The sequence below is a fragment of the Pongo abelii genome, chromosome 6 (assembly GCF_028885655.2).
Source record: "Pongo abelii isolate AG06213 chromosome 6, NHGRI_mPonAbe1-v2.0_pri, whole genome shotgun sequence".
In the NCBI taxonomy this organism is placed as follows: Eukaryota; Metazoa; Chordata; class Mammalia; order Primates; family Hominidae; genus Pongo; species Pongo abelii.
In genome coordinates this window covers 47,005,316-47,026,476 of record NC_071991.2, presented here as the reverse complement: position 1 = coordinate 47,026,476, position 21,161 = coordinate 47,005,316, and the positions used below count along the sequence as shown (strand labels likewise).

The following is a 21,161-nucleotide window of genomic DNA, read 5'->3' as shown; positions in this document are numbered from 1 at the left end:
AAAAAGAACCTCTGGCAGTTGTTTTCGACACCGGATACAAGAGGGTGCGGGAGAGAATTTCAAGAGAGAAAAAGACACTCTTTGGCTGAAAACTGAACTTTGCTCCCTCTGCCTTAGAGTTTTTCCAAGTATGGAGTTGGGGGGAAATGGGAGCTTCTGCTGCCCTCTAATTCTGAAATATGTTTGCTTTCTCCGGTAGGGGGCATGAGGAGCGCTGAGGACAGTTGGGACCCTGTCCTGCGAGGCAGGCGAGAGTGCAGTGAATGTCAGAACAGGAGGGACACATTGTATAAATCACTCCCACTCCGCCCTTAGTTGTGTGGAGTGTGGTTTGTTGTTGTTGTTGCTAGTAGACAGTTTGGGCCGAAATTTTTCCAGTATAACACTTGGTTTGTTTCTGCTCCAGGAAGTTAACAGAACTGGGGGAAGGTGTGCTAGCATCTTCCAGCTTGAGAAATGTCTTCTAACATTTCCTCTTCCTTCTAACTCCCTGTTCCCCTCTCCAGCATTGGTGGAACCCAGGAGAAAACATTGGGCACCACAATCTGAAAGGTCTCCCCGGCTCTGATCCTTCATGCCAAAGGATTTCCACCTCAGCAGCCTAAAATCTTGATTTTTGATGTGCTCAGAGACTGTTGCTTGAGTTGAGTAAGAAGCTGTGTACTATGGGATGCAAGTATGTATGTTTTGCTTTCACTTTTATCTTACTTGCATTAGGAAGAGGTAGTAAGTCCAGTTGCTGGCTCAGCTATCTACAGAAAAGGGAGGCTTTATTTATATAAGATTGATGTATATCAATCTTCAGGTGCTAAGACTTCTGGTATATGCTATTTATTAGGGCATCAGCAATATGGAAACATGTTCTCTGAATGTTAATCTTTAAAAACATAGTTTAACTTGAATTTAAGGCACATGGTTTTTCTCTCCAAAGCTTAAACCTACACAATTAGTTTAGTTTTGACTGAGGATTAAAACTAAAGACTAAGGATTAAAACAGCTGAGGAAACAACAAGCGCAAGTGACATCTATTGGGAATTTACAATGGTCAAGGTATGAAGCTAAGAACTTTAAATGCATTATCTTACTTTTTAGGGAACATGAATTAAACATAGTAAGTGAAAAGGATAAATGAGACAAATACATTTCAGGATTCATCCAAAGAGTCTGGTTCTTATTTAGGGGAAGCCCAGGGTGTTCTTACACTGCCAAGCCCCTCTAGAAAGGTAATCTAGTTCCTATAGAACAGGTCTCCACCTCCAAAGATGCCAAGCCAGGCTAGTAAAATATCACACGAGGAGGAAAGCCCAGATGACATCTCAAGCCATTTCTAGCAGTAAATTCCAATGAGTCTAAACCCTTCACTGAGTGAAAAAGATTTTCAGCTGGAGTTCCTACCAGGGGAGCAAGAGAAAGAGTTGAACTACCCTACACTTTTCCTATGAGTCTGAACAGGGCAAACTTGGAGAGGGCTCAAATTTCTACAGCCAGTTTGAACCTGCTGCATCTGTTTAACTATGTAAGTACCAAGTCACAAAGTCTCATGGGCTTCCCTGATGTTCTCTGAGGCATGCCCTTTAAGAAAAGGTAAGAGGAAATGAAGAGCCCTTCTTTCTAAATCTCTATGCCTGCCCCATTCGGCCCATTGGTAGTGTCTCTCGTGGTTCTACAGACAGGGGGCAGCAGGGAAGGATGCATCAGGAAAACCTGTCAACTGTCCCTCCTCTTCGGGACCTCCAGGGAGGCTGTGATTCTAGAACACCCTACTTCAGCATTCAGTCCATTCTTTCCATGCCTTACATTTATTTAACAAGGCTCGGGAAGTTGCCTTATTCAGTGGCTTCTCTCTGGTGACTCCTTTTGGTCTCCTCAAGTGCTGTTCTTTGCCCATCCTTTAAATGTCTGGAGCTCTCAGGGGGCTCCATCCTAATCCTTCTTCTCACACTCAACACTCCCCTGAACTCCAGCTTTTCTCACCCCCGACACTTAGGACATTTGGGGCCAGATAATTTTCTCTTCATTTGGGAGTGGGGAGGTGGCTGTACTGCGCATTGTAGGAAGTTTGGTAGCATCCTTGGCCTCTACCCACAAAATGTCAGCGGTAGCCTCCTCCCCATCTACATTGTGATCATCAAAAATGTCTCCAGATATTGCCAAATGTTTCTTTGCTGGGGAGGGGGATGCGGAATTGCCCCAGGAACCACTGTTCTACTTTTTGGCTTCATTTACCACCTGTGTACCTATGGCTTCCTAATCCAAAAGCTCTGCTGGTTTCCAGAAGTATTTATCCAGCTGTCCCTTGGATATTTCCACCTTAATATTCCACAGTCAGCTCAAGATCAACCAATCCTAAAATGAATTGATCATCTATCCTCACTCAGGACTGGACTCCCAGTGGCCCAAACCAGAAACCTCTCTCTCTGAGTTGAAATGCTTCTCTACAGCTCCCAACTGTCTTCCACCCTTTCCATGACCACTCCCGCTGCCTTAGCTGAGTCAGGATCATCTCTTTCCAGGATGATAACAGTAGCTTCCTCCTCTCCCTGCCTTTCCTCTGGCCCTACCCCTTCTGTTGTCTAAGTGGGCTTTCTAAAGCATATGCCTGATGATGCTCCTCCCTAGCTTTACATTGATTGATAGTTCCCACAGTCCTCAATATCAATGACAAATTCCTTAAAATGAGTGCTATGGCTTCAGAGTACTCGTCTACCTTGTTCTTGAACCCCAGCATTATTCTTTTCTTGTCCTTATGCCCTTCATTCAGGAATATTATCTTCCACTTTCACCTGGCTCTGTCTGAATCATCCTTGAAATGCAGTTCAAATGGAAAGACACTATACATTCTTTTAGTTCCTTTCTTTTTTCTTGATTTCATATTTTATCACTATATTTTTAGAGACAGGGTCTCGCCATGTCACCCACGCTGGACGGAGTGCAGTGGCATGATCATAGCTCACTGCAACCTCTAACTCCTGGGCTCAAGTGATCCTCCCACTTCAGCCTCCGGAGTAGCTGGGACTACAGGTGTGTGAGCCACGCTCATTCCATATTATAGATCCTAACATTACATAAATATAAACCCAATTAACCTTGTTCTTGAAGAAGCGAAACCCCCCAGATACCCAAACCACTCGGCTGGTGGTATTTCCAGGCGATGGGAGGAGCAGTCTCACTGCAATGTGACCTTGAGGCAATGTCCGTGAGTCCTAGGCCCAATGCAAGGGGCTGTCTGCTAGTCTCCTAGACTCTTCACTGGAAATGGGGGCTGAGAAGCGGCCGTGATGAATAGCTAGTATCATTTCTTCAGGAAAAGACTCGTCTTTCCATTTTTAATTTGGAGGAAGAAGTTTGCAATTTTATCGAGGGGCAATGTACGCGGGGCAAACTTTTGCACAGCAAACGCAGCAGCTCTGCTTTTCCTATCTTGACCTTGAACTTGCCCCTCCGTGTGTGATTACCTGTTGAACACTGAAGTTAGCGGAGAAACAAAGTTCTTAGCACAGTCTCCCCCCATCCCCCCTCTTAAAACACGATGCCTCCCAGGATGCTAGTGGCACCACTGCCACTGCATTTCCTGTTGGCAGCAGTGAGCAGTGAAAACCCGAAGCGGCAGCAGGCAGTGGCCCAGGCAGAAATAGCTCCCGCACGATTCACTGGAGCCTTCCCACGGCCCTGGTTCCGGCTACCGGGACTCGCGCGTCCGGATCGCAAAAGCGGCAGAGGCCACCGAAGGGACAGGAAGCACCTTGGTCCAGACCACACTCCCCGCACAGTGCGGAAAGAGCCGGCAGGAGCCACTCTGATCCCGGACGCCTCAGCGCCCCCTTGGGCTCAGGCTTGCCCCTCAGGCTTGCCCTCGGGCCGGAGAAGGCTGACCGCGATGCCAGGACGCGCTCCTCTCCGCACCATCCCGGGCGCCCTGGGCGCCTGGCTGCTGGGCGGCCTCTGGGCCTGGACCCTGTGCAGCCTGTGCAGCCTGGGGGCGGTGGGAGCCCCGCGCCCGTGCCAGGCGCCGCAGCAGTGGGAGGGGCGCCAGGTTATGTACCAGCAAAGTAGCGGGCGCAACAGCCGCGCCCTGCTCTCCTACGACGGGCTCAACCAGCGCGTGCGGGTGCTGGACGAGAGGAAGGCGCTGATCCCCTGCAAGAGGTACAGGTCACCGGCCCACGGGGCGGGAGTAGGGAGCCGCGCGGGCCCCGGGAGGGCGAGGTCGCAGGGGCCTGCGCCCTGTAACTCTTTCCGGCCCCTTGCAGCTCCTCCCTTCTCCCAGAGAGATCCTTCGCAAGGAGGGTCGCTTGGGGATAGCATGGTCGGGGGCTGGGAGGGGAGCTGCGCCCACCGAGGGTGGCCTGCTGGCGGGGGACTCAGTAACACCCAGCGAGGCGGTGGCAGGTAAAGAAGGGACCCATCCAGGGCGGGATCGAGCTGCAGAGCGCCCCATGCCCAGGTTCGCCCCTGTTCTCACGCTGCTGAGTCAGGCTCCGGGCTCATGGAGCCCCCTGCAGTCTAGGGCGTGTCTTCTGCGCTATCTCATTTCTTTCTAGAGCCATCTGCGAGAGAGGCACGCAGAATATGTATTTTCTAAGAAATACTTTTTGTATTTTAAAAGAATATGGCAAGGCTACAAACGGTATGGGAAATTGATAAAAAGAAAATTTCACCCACAAACTTATCAAATTGTTACAGCATTAAAATTTTGGTCTACTCCCTTTAAGTTTTTTTATTTTAAAGCAAATTTTACATGCTATGATCAAAAGCCATATGTTATCTGAATCTTTTTTAACTTAACATTGTCCCTTATATGTTCTTATTTGCCATTTTATTAGCCGGCCTCTTATTTTTAATGGCTGCACAGTATTCCTTACAGGGGCAAAGCTGTAAGTTTCTTTTAAGCATTGGTCTGATCATTCACCTTTTCACATCTGTTGTGACAAAGGAAACCCTTTTTTTAAGACGTCATCTCGCTTGTGGCCCCTTTAAGACCTGATTTCTAATTTGGGATCACCACCTGTCTCCCTTCCAGAGCCCTGCCATTCCCCCTAAGTGTGTTCCTCTCACTGGCCTCTCTTTATGGCATTTGCATCATTAGGAGTTGCAAACTGAATTTCCATGGTTTGAAACTCTAATGGACTGTAAGATCTATAGCAAAAGGGCACCATTAGTTTATAGAACAAAACCAAACTTGATAATACCATTTATTCTAAAAGCATTTGTTCAAGTATTAGGTGACTTGAAGAAAGTATGGAAAGGGCAGACCCTTTCAAACAATATCAAGGATGCAAAATAATGCATTATGAAATGCAGCACAGAGCAGCACAGTCATCATGGTGGACTGGGAATTGATTTGAAGTCTTTCAGGAACATGAATATTTTCAGTAGGGTCTTGAAGGGCACAGTAATAATAATAACAACTAACTGTTGAATACTTACTATATATGAGGCATGACACTGAGGACTTTACATATATTATATAACTTAGTTTAAATCTCACAATAACTTGACAGTATAGGTTTTATGATCTCCATTTTACAGACAATAACTCTGAGGTCTAGGGAGATTAAGCAACTTTCTTAAGATGACACAGCTAATACTTGAGGAAGCTGGTGGGTTCTGACGCCTATGGTATAGCAGGTTCACATTCATTCATTTATTTAACAAGCGTTTGTTCATGTTAGGCACTGTGTATAAATAGAGTGGTTCCTGGCTTTCAGGGAGGTCAGAGTCTGGAGGTGAAGTCACATAAATAAAAAAAATTCCCATACAGTGGGATGAGGGGTGAGAGCTGGGGTGTGATGAGAAGAACTCAGTTGGGCACCTAACCCAGGCTTCCTGGAGGAGCTGAAATGAGAGTGAGTTCCAAAACACCTGTACAGGTTTCCCAGGGAGATGTGGAGAGACTGCTGGTCCAGGGGGATGCAGGTGTATCCATGCCTGGTATGTGTGTGCCATCCTGGAGTGTATAGAGCTGAGTAAATTCCAAAAACCACAGACCACTCACTATTACGGCTGAAGCACAGGACATGGTGAAGGGTCATACTGAAGGAGTTTTAAACTGTGGAATTTGTGATTAGATTATATAAAGATTACTGAATGTGTCCTTAAGGATGCATTCCCAAGATGTGGACACAAAATGGAGCAATGTGGAGCAAGGGTAGAAGTGAGAACACAACCTTGGAGATTTTCATAGTGGTCCAGGTGAGACATGGGTAGTAGCAATGGAAATGGTGAGCAAGGGGCAAGTGAATGCATCAGGGAAGTATTGAAGAGGTTCAATTAAGGAACATGTAAATGATTGGACGGGTTGTGGCAGGCATGGTGAGGGAGAGGAAAACGTTAAAGAGGCCCCCATTTTTGGCTTGTGAAGCTAATGGTACTGATGGCGTAGGGTAGATGGTGATGCTGTTCTTTGCAACAGGGCTTGACTTTGTGCACTTCTAATTAAGGGTGGATTGGTATCCTATGTAATTTTATGTGAAGACTTGTACAGTAGTGGCGCACTGATGAATAGTCATATTGAAGATGGACTGGGATGGCCGAGAGCACACTGCTGATGCAGAGGAGTGTGTCAAAGAGAAGGATAAGGGTTCATCTCTCCAAAGGTAGTATTTTTTTTACAATTAAAAAAATTAGACTTTAGAGTCAGACAAATCTGGATCTGAATCCAGACTCTGAATATGGGTCTTTGGGTAAGTTACTAAAGCTTTCTGAGTCTCAGTATCCTCATTTACAAAATTGAATACTTATAATGCCTAATTTATTGGATTATTATGGGAATTAAATGAGCTCAAGTGTATAAAACATATAGTACGATGTCTGGTAGTACACACAAGATGCTCTGTTCATGGCCAAGGTTGGTCCCATCGCTACCACTATCATCATTATCCTGGTAAAGTTACCATAGCCCAGAGACTTGCTGCCAGCCCTTTGGGCTCAGAAGCTTGATCCAGCAGCACACACAGACCCTTCCTTTGGGAACAACCTTCGAGTAAGGAAACTCAAATGCTAAACCTTCTACTTCAATGAGTTTTATTGCTGGCATGAGGACCAGGATTCTCAAATCCACCAGACTAGGTCATTCTCTCCCTGTAGTCAGAACTATGTGGGGAGCCAAATTATCATCAGGCAGTTGTGAGCAAAGAGTTGGAGCAAATTCATTGAGCAAACATCTAACGATTGCCTGCCCTAGGTTAGGCTGTATGCTCAATGTGGAGTTTTCCATCATGAATAAGACAGGCCAGCCTGGGGTGAGGTTTAATGGTAATCAGGCAAAGGAAAAGTGATGCATTCATTTTCACAGTAGAGATGACTTGGTGGTGGTTCTGTGCTACCCCAACTGTGCTGCTCCTGACCCCTTCCACTCAGAATGGACCCTTGGTGAGTACTGCTCAAGTCTGTCTGAGCAATCCTTCTTTCATGACTCCATGACTGACTAATATAGCCTTTAGATGTGTGTTTTATACCTTTAGTGGAGTCACAGCCAACTCTTGCTGGCCTAGAAGCATTTTTGTCCCTTTGTGGTGATTTCTCATTCCTCTGCCCTAATCCAATAGGTGCTGGTTTCACAGTTAAACTTCTAAAAGACATTATTTTCCCTTTCTTTCCGAGTTCTTGGCAAGGTCCTTTCTCACAGTCACATCGCTGGCCCTAAGTCAGATGTGGAAAAGAATGTTTAATGCATAAACACATTTTTAAGCTCTTTAAGTGTAGATTTGTTGGAACAAACTCAGAAACTTTTTCAGGTATTAACAGCCTGGCCAAGCAACCAGATGTTATTTGAAGAAAATATGGATGAGTTGTCTCTTCATATTTATGAGTAAGTTGAGAAGTAAGTTTTAGAATTGGATCAACTTCTTAAGATTTTCATTTTGCATCCAGATAGTTATGGAAAATCCCATCGATAGTTACTGTGGAATGACTAGGATTTTCCAGGCTGTCTTTTCCCTGAGATGATGGAAAAGATTAAACAACTTTACAAGCTTCAGATAAGACAAGCCTGAGCAGCAAATGGGAAATATTAGTAATTGATACCATTTTATTTTCTAATTTCAGCTGTCTTTTACGACTCCTTGATTAAATTCACAAGTATTTATTTGAAAGACTGAAGGAAAATCAAGAAGATGATTTTCATATTTCAGGCAACATGTTGAACTTTATAGGAGTAGCAACATTGATACACAATGAACCCTCTCAGGCCACCAGTAACTTAAGGCTCCCCCTTACAAAATGGTGGCTTGGGTGTTGGAATCAATGAAGCTCTTAATGCAGAGTGAGCAGAGAGGCAGTAAAACAATATGCATGGAATATTATTTCATCACCAGTCCTACATGTTCTATTAAGGATTTGTATTTGTAAAACATGAAAAATATGTCACAAATGGGGCAGCAGGTGGATTCTTATTCAAATTCTGATTAATTCATGTCTGCTTCTCTTGATTCTCCCAGAGCATATTATTTCTTGGAGAAGAGAATAGCATTAACCTTCTCTTTTTTAAATAGAGAATCAGCCTTCTGTAGTGGAGAGAGCAGGGGCATTCATGTTAGACCATGATGGAGTGACAACCATGGCTTCTAATCCTGCCTTCACCCCGATAAGGTCCTCAACATTGCAGAACCTCTGTGTTTTTCATCTTTTAATTTAATCTGAATGATGCCTACAATGTTGATACTAAATCACTTTTAGGCTTTCATTTGTTAAATGCTAGGTACAGATAGTATTAAATAATATCCTGAAGGCACCAATTGTACTTTTATTATATCAGGCAGATTCACTGTTTCTGATGCAATGAACTTGACACAGATTTTAAATTTTTTCTCAACCTGTCCCATTGTGTAGACAAATTAATTCAAAGTTCTTTTTCTTCCTTCTCTTTTTCATATAAGCCTGTGCTTACGAGTAGAAAGAGAAGAGGCTACCTTGAAATGCCTCGGGCCCAAACTCAGAAGGCTCTGCACTCAACTGAGCCTCCCTTTCTACTGAGAATGGAATAATGTTGCTTATAGGGGCATTGGTCCAAGTATCAGCTGTGGATGATTAATTCCCAGGGCTGCTATCACCTAAGGTAACTTCAGTAATCTTATGTGTTTGGAAAGGAGGATGAGGATTATTTTTCAAATACATAATTTTGTTTTATTTTGAAACAATCTCACACCTACAGAAAAGTTGCAATTATAATACAAAGAGCTTCCCCCTCGCCTGAACTGTTTGATAGTAAGTTGCCGAACTGACATACCCACGATCCCCAAATGCTTCAGTGTATTTCCTCCCAGCAAGGACATTCTCCTGCATAACCACAATACAACCATAAAAGTCAGGAGATTAACACCAGTTCATTTTGACCATCTGAAATTCAGTGTCATTCATGTTTTGCCAGTTGTTCTTTGTATGTTCTTCATAGCAAAAAAAAAAAAAAAAGATTTAAATGCAAGCATTACACTTAAGTGTGGTGTCTCTGTGGTCACTTTCTGTCTGGAATAGTTCCTAGGTCTTCCTTGCACTTTAGTACTTTTAAAGATTGCAGGCCAGTTATTTTGTAGAATGTTCCTTGATTTGGGTTTGTCTGATGTTTCCTCATAATTAGATTCATGTTGCTTACCTTTGGCAGGAATATCAGGGATAATACTCTGTTCCAATTGCATCCTGATGTTCACTTTGATCACCTGATTGACTGTTGTCTGCCAGCCTTCTTCACTGTGAAATGATACATTTTTTCTTTTTAATTAGTAAGATTTGGTAGGGAAATATTTTAAAACCATGTACATATCCCATTCTTCATTAATCTTCTGAATTATACTTTATTTGTATCAGTGTGGACTCAAGCCTTCTAATTTTGTTCTATTTGCTCTCATTGTTTACTTTGCTGTTCATAATGTCCTAGATTTGGCCAGTGGAAGCCTCTTCAGATTGGTTTCTATGTTCTTTTGATGTGTTTGGGCGCTTCCTTGGTTTCCGGCACAGCAAGATATTTCAAGATCATCTATACCTTTCCTGCCCCAGTCTTAGGATAAACCATTTTTCAAGAAGCCCTGGTTACTTTTCCTGGAGAATAATATGTGGGAGTCAGGACCTGTGCTCTGGTCATGCTCAGTGCTATCAGGTGGCACTGCTACCAGGTCCTCTCAATGGACAAAACAAGGGGTGTTAAGTTTGAATACACCCATCCCTCCCCACACACACTCATACATATATACACATTTACATCTATATTTATTTCTGAACCTCCAGTTCTAATCCATACATAGGTGTTTAAACTGATGACTTCATTCTAATCCAACACTACATGGTTCATTCTAGTTTTTTTTCCCTTTCATTTTTGCTACTCCCTTCTCAGACAGTGAGAAAACTGGCTTACTATTCAATTGCAGTAGGTAACCAGTCATGTATCATTACACTGTCTCCTTCACACATGGGCTCTGCACTCCAGGCCAGCCCATGTAGAAGCCTATCTTCCTTGGTCCTACCTAGTGGCTTTAGTCTAAATTGTTCAAGAGAAAGGAGTAGGTCAAATTATATTCTTAACATATGTTTGTATTGCTTTGGGCTTCTCAGTATGTCATCATTACAAATCCTCAGAGGGTGTTTCTGTGTGACTGGGGGAGGCAGACTAATATAAAGTGCTCAATAAATCTATTTGATCATGAATCTTGTCTCGCATGGATTGGATTGGATTTTCATTTTAAGAAATCATGACTTTGTGAATATTAAGAGCATGACTTCTCCTTTGACCTTTACTCCATCATTTCGGTCTCAGATGGCTGGAGATAGCATATTCTTTTGTGAGCTGAGGAAGTCTTGACTGCTTGTGGCCTCCTGATTCTCAAAGAATAAACCATACTGATTTGCAGTACTTGAGTTTCACAATATTTGAGTTTTTCTTCAAGAAACAGATTTTCTTGGAAGCACACAAATTTTGATTTAAGGGACTTAATTCAGTGGGTCTATAGACCCCAGATTTCAGAGAATTAATGCTGAGATGGGGAGGGAGAAGCAGGCACTGGGGAAAAAAGATCCAAAGAAGATAAGCCCAGGAGAGTAAGGAGGCTGATGGAATGTAAGACTAATTTACAAATGGAAGCCAGAGGTGGTCACTATACTGCTTTGAAAACATCTTTACTTTCTCCAATAACCTTGAGCTGTTTCTTCCTGATTCTGACCTTGAGGATGGTGGTCAGGGGCAAAGTGCCCAAAGATCTGAAAATATTCCACCAATTAGTGGTTTGTTTTTCCTGGAATAAATATGATAGTCTTAGATTTCACCAATTCCAGTAAAAAATTTCTATTTTCCCCCTTAACATTTTCTTTTATTTTACCCATCTTTAAACAACAACAAAAAAATCTTCTCTTGATCTTACCAGCTGAAATCTCATTCTCCTCTTCTATTTAAAACAAATCTCATGCTAACTACAATTTTTGTACTCCCATGCTCTCTTGAACACCCTCCAATCACTTTTGTCACCATTCTATTGAAAATATTCTGGTCAAAAGCAAGAAGCTCTACATTACTAGTCAACTAATCTTTGATCAGTCCTCATCTTATTGTAGATTAATTCCCCAATCTTGATGCACTTTCTTCACTTGGCTTTCAACATGCTCATCTTCTGGTTTTCCTCCTCCCACCTTATTTCCTCTCCTCAAGCCTTTTTGCTCTTTCTGCTTTTCTCTGGACTGCTAATAGTGTACTCTCCCAGGGCTCAGGTTCTCATCTCTTTACATTCCTACCTATACTCTAATTTTGATATATACTGAATCTGACCATGCCTCTACTGTTATTCTGGTCCAAACCTTTATTATGTCTTGGCTGGATGTTTATGATAGCCTACTAACAGGTCTCCCCACTTCGGACCTTGCTCCCTTTAGTCTGTTCTCCACATAGAAACTCCAGGGGTTCTCTTGAAAATATGTCATGCCACTCCTTGGCTCAGGATCTGCTCCCCAGCCTTTTCCCTACCTTATCTTTGTCACCAGCTCACTCATTGTAGACCTGGCCTCAGCACGCTGACCCCATTGGCACTTGAATCATTCCCTCTGCCTAGAAAGCCTTTTTCCTAAGAAGCTGCATGACCTACTCCCAAATTAAACTGTTTCTCTGCTCAACATTCTCAGTGCCCCGTCACTGCTTTATATTAATATATCTAAGGCACTTATGACTATCTGGCAGAGTGTTTAATATTAAAGTTTGTTCCTGCATCTCCCCCACCTTCCCTTACGCACAGTAAGGCTCCATAAGGCCAGAGGTTTTGTATGGTTGTTGCTGTATCTCTAACTCCTCAGAACACTCTACATTCTTTTCAACGTACTATGTGGGACCTAAACGAATACTTGTCCCATATGAAAGGAACTGTGTTCTGATGTCGGAGGAGGCGATTCCCAAGCTCCATTTTCTAACTGCTAAGAGCAGGGCCTGACTAATTTTTATTTTTTTTGAATCAGTGAATGAGGGAAATGAATAACTGATAATATACATTCATTGTAGAAGGATATCTAAATAATAGATACGTATTTTCTTTCCTTTTTTCCTTATAATTAAATTTCTTAGACAATAAAATGATAGATTTATGTAATGGTTTCATGGTTTTTCATTTATATGTTATGTTATACCTCTTTTATGTTAAGAATGATTTTTGACATCGAATTACACTGCAGTGTTTTGAAAACTTTTCCAGTAGGGTTGAAGTGGAGGGCACACCACCACCTCCAGAGAGTGGATGCCCCAAACTCCTTTCGCCCATGAGCCACTCCCCAACTGCCCTCTCATCAAACACTGTCTTCAGTGTCTCTCTTGTGCCTCAATTTCAATTTTGGGGAATTTCACCCAATGTGGGCATTTGAGATTTATTTCTAAAGCATCCACAGTTTCTCAGAAGCAGTGCCTTTTTGAGTCGGGAGGCCATCTGAAGAGGAATCAGATCCTTAGCAGGGTGCCTAAGTTACCCTCAGGCCCCCCAGAGAAAGGAGAAACTCTTGGGATGATGGCTTCCCTAAAGAAGGCAACTTCTCCTGGAGGAAAAGGATACAATGCCTTGGATGACTCCTGCCTGCTCACAGAAGGCTGCTTTTGTTGTGGCTTAAAGTTAGATCTTCTGGTAGAGTTCTATAACGTGGGCCCTGCCGATAAGTAACAGCCAAAAGCTCACCTCGGAAGAGGCACCAGAGTCACAGCCCCAGCTCTCTCAGGGAAAACGCTGCTCCAGAGCATCTCAGAAGCCACCAGGGAAGACAGTGGCAGATGGGAAGCCGGTGGTGCAGGGCCAAGGGCACAGCTCTGCCTGACGCAGCATTGTCAGCAATAGGTAACGTATAACTTATGAGGAGTATCTGTGGCACCATGCACCCCCAGGCTCATTGCCATGGCATCTGGGAGCAGGCATGGTGGATGCAAGGCCCTTCCAGGTTGCTTGAAAATACTTGCAAGGGAGACTGGTGAGCTGGGCCATCAGCATCCACCCTGAGTCTTCTAAAATATTTTCCTCAGGGCCCTTACTGAGACATTTCTTAGATCTTCCAGAATGTAAGGCTGCTTCCCGGAGTGTCTCACCAAGATGCTGATGGGTCAGGACATCCAGGTTGAGAAAGGCAGAAGAGGCCTATGACACCCCAGAGCCTCTGAGCTGGCTGAAGTCAAGGGCAGCAGCACCTGCTTCAGAATCTCTCGGGCAACTCTTGGCGGAGGGACCCTGCTTGAAGTGGGAGGCAGAGGCAGCGTATGTAGAGAAAGCATGAGAGGATGGAAGCTCCCATTTCAGAAGAAACAGGGCTGTGGACCAGTGAAAGAGTCTACCAGCAGGCACTCTTGGGAGTGAAGGATGGGGGAAGAGAATCTGCCCCAGACTTCATATCCATTGGAAATGCCACATCAGGTGCTGTATCTTGGCATGGATTGTGTTTCCTGTAGGTGTGGGAGTTCTTCTTCTCACAGTCAAGCCCTCCACCTGTCCCTTGTTACACACCCTGTCCTTTTGAATAGAAATTCTTATCCTAGCCCAGCTTCAGGCATGGCCTGGCTTACTCTTGGACCCCAGAGATCTCATCCTTCTGAGGTCTCAACTCTCCTTAAGGAGTTAAGAAATGAAGCTTGGGAATCCACTTCTCGGACATCAGAACACAGTTCCTTTTGCACAGGACAAGTATTTATTTAGGTTCCACTTAGTATATTGAAAAGAATTTGAAGTGTTTTGGTGGTTTGTAGTCCTCTTTCATCATGCTGAATCAAGCCTCAAAAAGGTCAATTTCTGCAGTTGTTAAAACACAGAGGAATTTTTATAGTGTGTGTGTTTGCATAAGTTTATAAGGAGCTTTGTCACAAGGTCTTCTGTTTTAGAAAAACAAGCCATTTTACTCCTTTTATAGTTCACTGCAATTTATTTTATACTAATTTTCGTATTTACCTTTATTTCAATTCATGTTTTAGTCAGCTAGAGAAATTATTCAATTTTTTTTTCAGAGAAGACACTAAGGTTGCATACTTTCAGAGATTTTCAATGTCTGAGCACATCTACTTATTGCCATTTAAATAATGATTTTTTTGGTGTATACAATTTTGCTTAAATATGTTTATGGCATTTACAGCTCTCAAAGAGAAGTCTGAGGCCAGGTGCGGTGGCTCATGCTTGTAATCCCAGCACTTTGGGAGGCCAAGGTGGGTGGATCACCTGAGGTCAGGAGTTTGAGACCAGCCTGGCCAACCTGGTGAAACCCCATCTCTACTAAAAATACAAAAATTAGCCGGGCGTGGTGGCATGCGCCTGTAATCCCATCTACCCAGGAGGCTGAGGCAGGAGAATCGCTGGAACCTGGGAGGCAGAGGCTGCAGTGACCTGAGATTGTGCCACTGCACTTCAGCCTAGGTGATAGAGCAAGACTCCAAAAAAATAAATAAATAAATAAAAATTAAAAAAAAGAGAAGTCTGACACCAAATTAAATTTGGTTTTGTTTCGATAATTTTTTTTCTACCCATGTTTTTGTAGGTTGTTTCTATTATCCTTGAATTTTATTAACATCTACAGGTAAGGTGTAGTTTTAGGGGAACTTTGTTTTTGTTTTGATTTGTTTTTGTTTTTTGAGACAGAGTCTCACACTGTCGCCCAGGCTGGAGTGAAGAGGTGCAATCTTGGCTCACTGCAACCTCCACCTCCTGGATTCAAGTGATTCTCCTGTCTTAGCCTCCAGAGTAGCTGGGACTACAGGTGCACACCACTGCACCTGCCTAATTAATTAATTAATTTATTTTTTGTAGTAGAGAAGGGGTTTCACTGTGTTAGCCAGGATGGTCTCGATCTCCTGACCTCGTGATCTGCCCATCTTGGCCTCCCATAGTGCTGGGATTACAGGCGTGATCCACTGCGCCCGGTCAAGAACTTTCCTCTAGTATTTCTGGAGGTTTGATACTCTGCTTTTTTCTTGGTTCCTTACAGAATCTCTTTCTGCGTATCTGTTCTGGCTCTCTTACATTGTATGTGTCTTCCAAATGTCTTCTTTGCTTTAGCCTTTTCATCACTTAAATATGTTTTTTTCCCTTCTGAATTCTACAATAATACCCTCTAAGTCACTGCCTGTGAGGTGGTTTTTGTTGTTGTTGTTGTTTTTGCCACAGCCAATCTGCTTTACACTGCCATGACTGCATTTTTGATTTCTAAATTTTTAAAATTTATTTACTTATTTATTTAGAGATGACATCTCACTATGTTGCCCAAGCTGGCCTCGAACTCCTGGGCTCAAGTGGTCTGCTTACCTCGGCCTCCCAAGTATCTGGGACTACAGGCCCTTGCCACTATTTTTTATTTTGATAATGATGTTTTTCATCAGAAAGCTATCCTTGTGGTCACACATTATTCCTTTTCAACTGTAAACACAGTCTATCCCAAATCCTAGTGAAAATAAAAAATAAGATTTCTATTTCAGAGTTTCATTAAATGTTAGCTGGAAGGGTTTGCGTGAGTTTATATTTCAACATGGTGGGAATTGATCTATTTCTGCTAAATGGCATCATGCTGACCCTACACTATCCTTCCCATCCTTTTTAGAGTACCCCCTGCTATGTCGTTCTAGAAGCCACTGAGCACCATGGCAACCTGGATATCTCAATACTAATGATGCTATTTCTTTTTGTGGTGGTGAAACAAAAGTCAGCCTGCACTACTGTCTCACGAGAAATTTTTTATTATCTTTCATCAGATGAAAGAGTATTTGCCTACACATTGCCAATATTCATCCAGATATATTTTGGGAAAAAAAGCTCTTCAATTTCTCAAGCACTTTTTTCATCTTTTGAACTGGAATCCAAGTCATGGAGGCCCATCACCTTACAGCTTCTTAAATGGCAAACATAATTATTCTTTGATTTTGCTTTTCCTCAGGCTGCATTCTTAAGTAATTTAATTTTCCTTTTGTTATATGTGATTGGCAACAATGCGCACAATAGGTTTGTATCTAACACAATTTTGAAATAGTGTTTTTTCTTTTTTATGTCTCATAATCATTGCAGGGTGTAACTCAAACTTAGTATACGCCAGCATGGCAAGTGGCCGCAGCTCAATTCTTCCTCCTGAGAGTCAGATGGCCGGCATGCATTACTAATCTATTATAGTGCGTATTAAACAAATCCAAAGTTTGTTCAATTTTTTCCATAAAAGCCAAAGTCCTTTTGTAATCACAATATAATATTTGTCTACTCCCTTTTCTGTAATTTAATATATCTTGGATGGCCAAGCAGTTCTACATGAATGGGAAGAATCATTCCTTCCCCCTGTTGAGAGCGAGAAGGCACATGGTGTTTAAGAGTTAGAATGAGTCTGGTTGACCCCATACTTAACTACGAAGTTATGCTCTGAGCCTCATATTTTCTCATCTGTTAAAAAAATAAAAATGCTAATAACATGTTCAACCAGCTGAATTTGCCAGTCTGTAACCTCTGCTTTGGATGTGTTCTTTTTTTCCTGACTACTCCAAATTGTGACAGAAAAACAAGTACTTGTCTCTTGACTGTTAAGGCAGTAGCTGCTCAGGTTCACCCATACCCAGGCCAGGCTCCGGTATTTGGGGTTCTAGGATTAGTCAAATCTTTGGGCCCTGCTCATTCTGAGAGGGAAGGCTCTCATAGAGTTTTTGTAATGAATTGAGTAGATGTTATCCATAAAGGAGTGGTTTTTATTCATTTCATTGAGGATATTTACAGCTATGAGTGTCAGAAAATCTGACTAGCAAATACTAAAATATAAGAATATTTGTTGTTTACTCCAGAATTCTTGGGATACATGTTCCTAGGTCTGATTCAACAGTTTCATCAAGACCCAAGGCTTATCTGCATCCACTTACTCTGCCATTTTTTTTTTTTTTTTGAGACGGAGTCTCGCTCTGTCATCTAGGCTGGAGTGCAGTGGCGCGATCTCAGCTCACTACAAGCTCCGCCTCTCGGGTTCATGCCATTCTCCTGCCTCAGCCTCCCCAGCAGCTGGGACTATAGGCGCCCGCCACCACGCCTGGTTAATTTTTTGTATTTTTAGTAGAGACGGGGTTTCACTATGTTAGCCAGGATGGTCTCGATCTCCTGACCTCATGATCCACCTGCCTCGGCCTCCCAAAGTGAGCCACCACGCCCGGCCTACTCTGCCATTCTTAGCATGATGGCTCGTAGTTGCAAGATTGCATGCTGACTTGTTGCCTCATGATTTCAAGATGGCTGCCTCTGCTCCAAGCGTTATGTCCTTTCCCAACTACATTCAAAGACAGAAAGTGAAGGGAGTAGCTTCCCTAGAACAAGGACTCTCCTCTTTTTTTTTCTTTTTCCTTTGAGAGAGAGGAGGAATCTCCAGAGGATTCTCTCTCATTACAAAATTTCCTTTAGATCTTCAAAGCCAGAGCCAGATACCTTTAGCTCTAAGGGAGACTAAGAATATGAGTACAGTCAGCCCTCTGCATCCATGGATTCCATATCCATAGATTCCACCAACTAGAGATGGAAAATATTCTTTTAAAAAATTAAAAATGGCCAGGTATGGTGGTTCATGCCTGTAATACCAGCACTCTGGGGGGCTGATGTGAGAGGATCACTTGAGGCCAGGAGTTTGAGACCACCCTGGGCAATATGACAAAACCCCATCTCTACAAAAAAAAATACGTAAAATGTCCAGGTATGGTGGCATGTGCCTGTGGTCCCAGCTACTTGGGAGGCTGGGGCAAGAAGATTGCTTGAGCCTGAGAGGCAATCGTTGCAGTGGGCGAAAATAATGCCATTGCACTCCAGCCTGGGTGACAGAGTGACACTCTGTCTTTAAAAAAAAAAATAAACTACGACAATAAAAATAATACAAATCAAAAATATAGAGTGTAATCACTATTTATATAGCATTTACATTGTATAAAGATTATAAATAATCTAGAAATAATTTATAGTATACAGGAGAATATGCATAGGTTATATGCAAATACTAAACTATTTTATCTAAGGGACTTGAGCATCTGTGGATTTTGGTATCTACAGGGCTCCAATCTTCCAGGGAGGTAGAGGGACTACTCAGTGTGATTTTCTCAACCTCTATATTGAGAGACAGACAAGGGAGAAAATGCCTGCTTGGTCTTTTAGGAAGGGATCCACCATAGCACTCAGAATGTTCTGTCCTTCATCTCTCTATCCCACCTGGATGAATTAACCCTTCTTTGTTACGTAGTAGAACAATTCATATGTGTACATGTAAAATGATTTGTTTCCCTGTTAAATGTTACCTGATGATGATAAACACAAATATGAGATTTTCTTGCCATGGTTATGATGCCTTACATTTATATAACAATTTTATATCTATTATTTCAAATTCTGTTCATAAGAATGTCATAAGTTTCAAATTTTTGGTCTCTCTTTCCATATGAGAAGTAGAGAGATGACATTTATGATCATACAGCTCATCAATAGCAAATGGGGAAGCTTGATTCTTTGACCTAAGCTTTTTAACCTTTTACGTTGTCTGTAAACTTTATGCCAAATTAAGAAAACTAGAAAGTTTTTTTTTCCCTGCTTCTAGTAGGGTAAACTTTTAGTATCTTTTCGAATGCAGAGAAATTAATGAAGCTCTACATCTAGTTAAAAATTCCAGTGTTTTTGTTGGATAGGGGTGGGGAGGTGGGACAGTTAGTAGTATCTCATAAAATATGATATGGGAATTTCGTTTGATCCAATGATCCCATTCTATAAATTTTTTGTTGGGATATAAACACAGAAAGGTAAAAGGTTTTATCTCCAATTCATATTCAGCATCATTAATATTAACAAAACTGTAGAAATAATCTAAATGGACATGATTTGGGCACTAGCAAATCATGGCATATATATATACAAGGGAAATGTGAATCTGTTAAAATTATTGTAAGTCAATCTCACTTGTGAATATTGATAATAAGTGATTAAAAATTCCTTAATAGCAGACTAAGTCCAACAGTGCATTAAAAAAAATACATTGTAATCAAGTGAGATTTATTCCAGGAATGCAAAGATGGTTCAATTTTAGAAAATCCATAAACATCTATAAAATAATCATGTGATTATAGGCTTAGTCTGGCAGAAAGGCAGTTGATAAAATTCAACAAACATTCATAATACAATGGATTCAGTAGGAACTGATGGATGCTTCTTTAACATAGTGCAACCTGCATAGTTTTTAATTTACTTGAAACCATAGCCCTTTTTCTGCTAAACTCAGGAAGAAGGCAAGGATGCCCATTACCTACATTCTATTTAATATTGTGCTGGATTTACTGACCAGTATAGACAGAGAAGACAAAGTAATTAGTGGTAAGGGATTAGAAAAGAAGAAATTGAAAACCGTCTCTATCAATGGTATGAATATAGTATACCTGGAAAACACAAAAGACCTGAATATAAAACTAATTCAGACAATAAAAGTAAGGTGGCTATATGTAAAATTAACATGAAAAATCAATAGTCTTCATATATACAAACAATAACCTTGCTAGAATGATAGTGTAAGAGAAAGTGTCATTTGAAACAGCAACAGTGACAACAAAAGATCAACTACTTAGAAAGAAATTTAAAGGAAATGTGCAAACCTTGTATAGTAAAAAATTTAAACACTCCTTTTTTGGAATAATAGGATGATTCAACATCATAAAGATATCAGTTCTCCTAGATTTAACTCAATTCCAATAAATGCAAAAAAGTGGGATTTTTTTAGCTAAGTTGATGCTAAATTTCATATGGAAAAATTAAAAAGCCCAAACATAGGTAAACCCTGGAAAAGAAGGACACAAGAGGAGGACTAGTAAATTTGACCAAATGTTGAAACACACTAGTAAGTCTCTGTAATTAAAAAGTGTGACATTGATGTGTAAATAGGCAATTCAGTGGAATAAAATAGAGTCTTGAAATAGATCCACATACATCTGGAAATTATGTATGTGATAAGGGTGGCATCTCAAATCATTGGGGAAAAAGATGGACTTATTAATCAGTGTTGTTGGAACAACTGAGAAAAGATAAAACTGAATCCACATCTCACACCATACATAAAAATAAACTGCAAACCAAATTAAAGATCTAACAAACAAAATAAAATCACACAGTTATGATAGAAAACATGATGCATTCCTTTATAATCTGAGAGTAGGAAACTTTTTTTAAATATGACAAAACCAGAAACAATAAAAGGAATTTGCTTTTTAAAAATGAAAAATCCTTTGCATTGTAGAAAAAATTTAAATAAAACCAACAAATGGCAGGGGAAAATAGGGGCAATTTATATCAAGTACAAAAGGCTAATTAATTAACGATCTATAGAAAATAGAGAAGAGAAAAAATCCTGATGTGTAGAGAAATGAACAGTCAGTTCATGGAAAAATAAAATCAGATGATGCTTAATATATGAACACTCCACCAACTATAATGAAAGGGAGTGAATTAAAATTACACTGCTCTTTGAAAGGTTAGTGACTGAGGGGGCACAATGGCGGCTTCTGAGGTGCCTTATCTTTGATCTGGGCTGAAGATACTCAGATTGTTCACATAAAAAGTTTCTCAAGCTCCACACCTTAAATCTATGCAATCTATTGTACAAGGGGACTTTTACAAGTTCATAGGAAAATAGAATTAAAAGATACAAAAACAAAATATAAACATTTCTTGACACAAGCCCCATCAACTTCAATACACCTTTGTAAGTGA

General features: G+C 41.5%; 1 protein-coding gene across 2 annotated transcripts in view; it reads left to right on the top strand.

Annotated features, from left to right (window-relative positions):
* The first annotated feature begins 107 nt into the window (after window positions 1-107).
* The window catches only part of EPDR1 (ependymin related 1), a 35,444-nt gene continuing 14,390 nt past the window's right edge, over window positions 108-21,161 (top strand). The window contains exon 1 of one of the 2 annotated variants that reach the window (XM_054559288.2): window positions 108-4,146. In XM_054559288.2, coding sequence (XP_054415263.2) covers window positions 3,530-4,146 — 617 coding nt within the window. In that variant the 5' untranslated portion in view covers window positions 108-3,529. The remainder of the gene's footprint in view (window positions 4,147-21,161) is intronic. The other variant, XM_003777052.5, reaches the window with a different exon arrangement.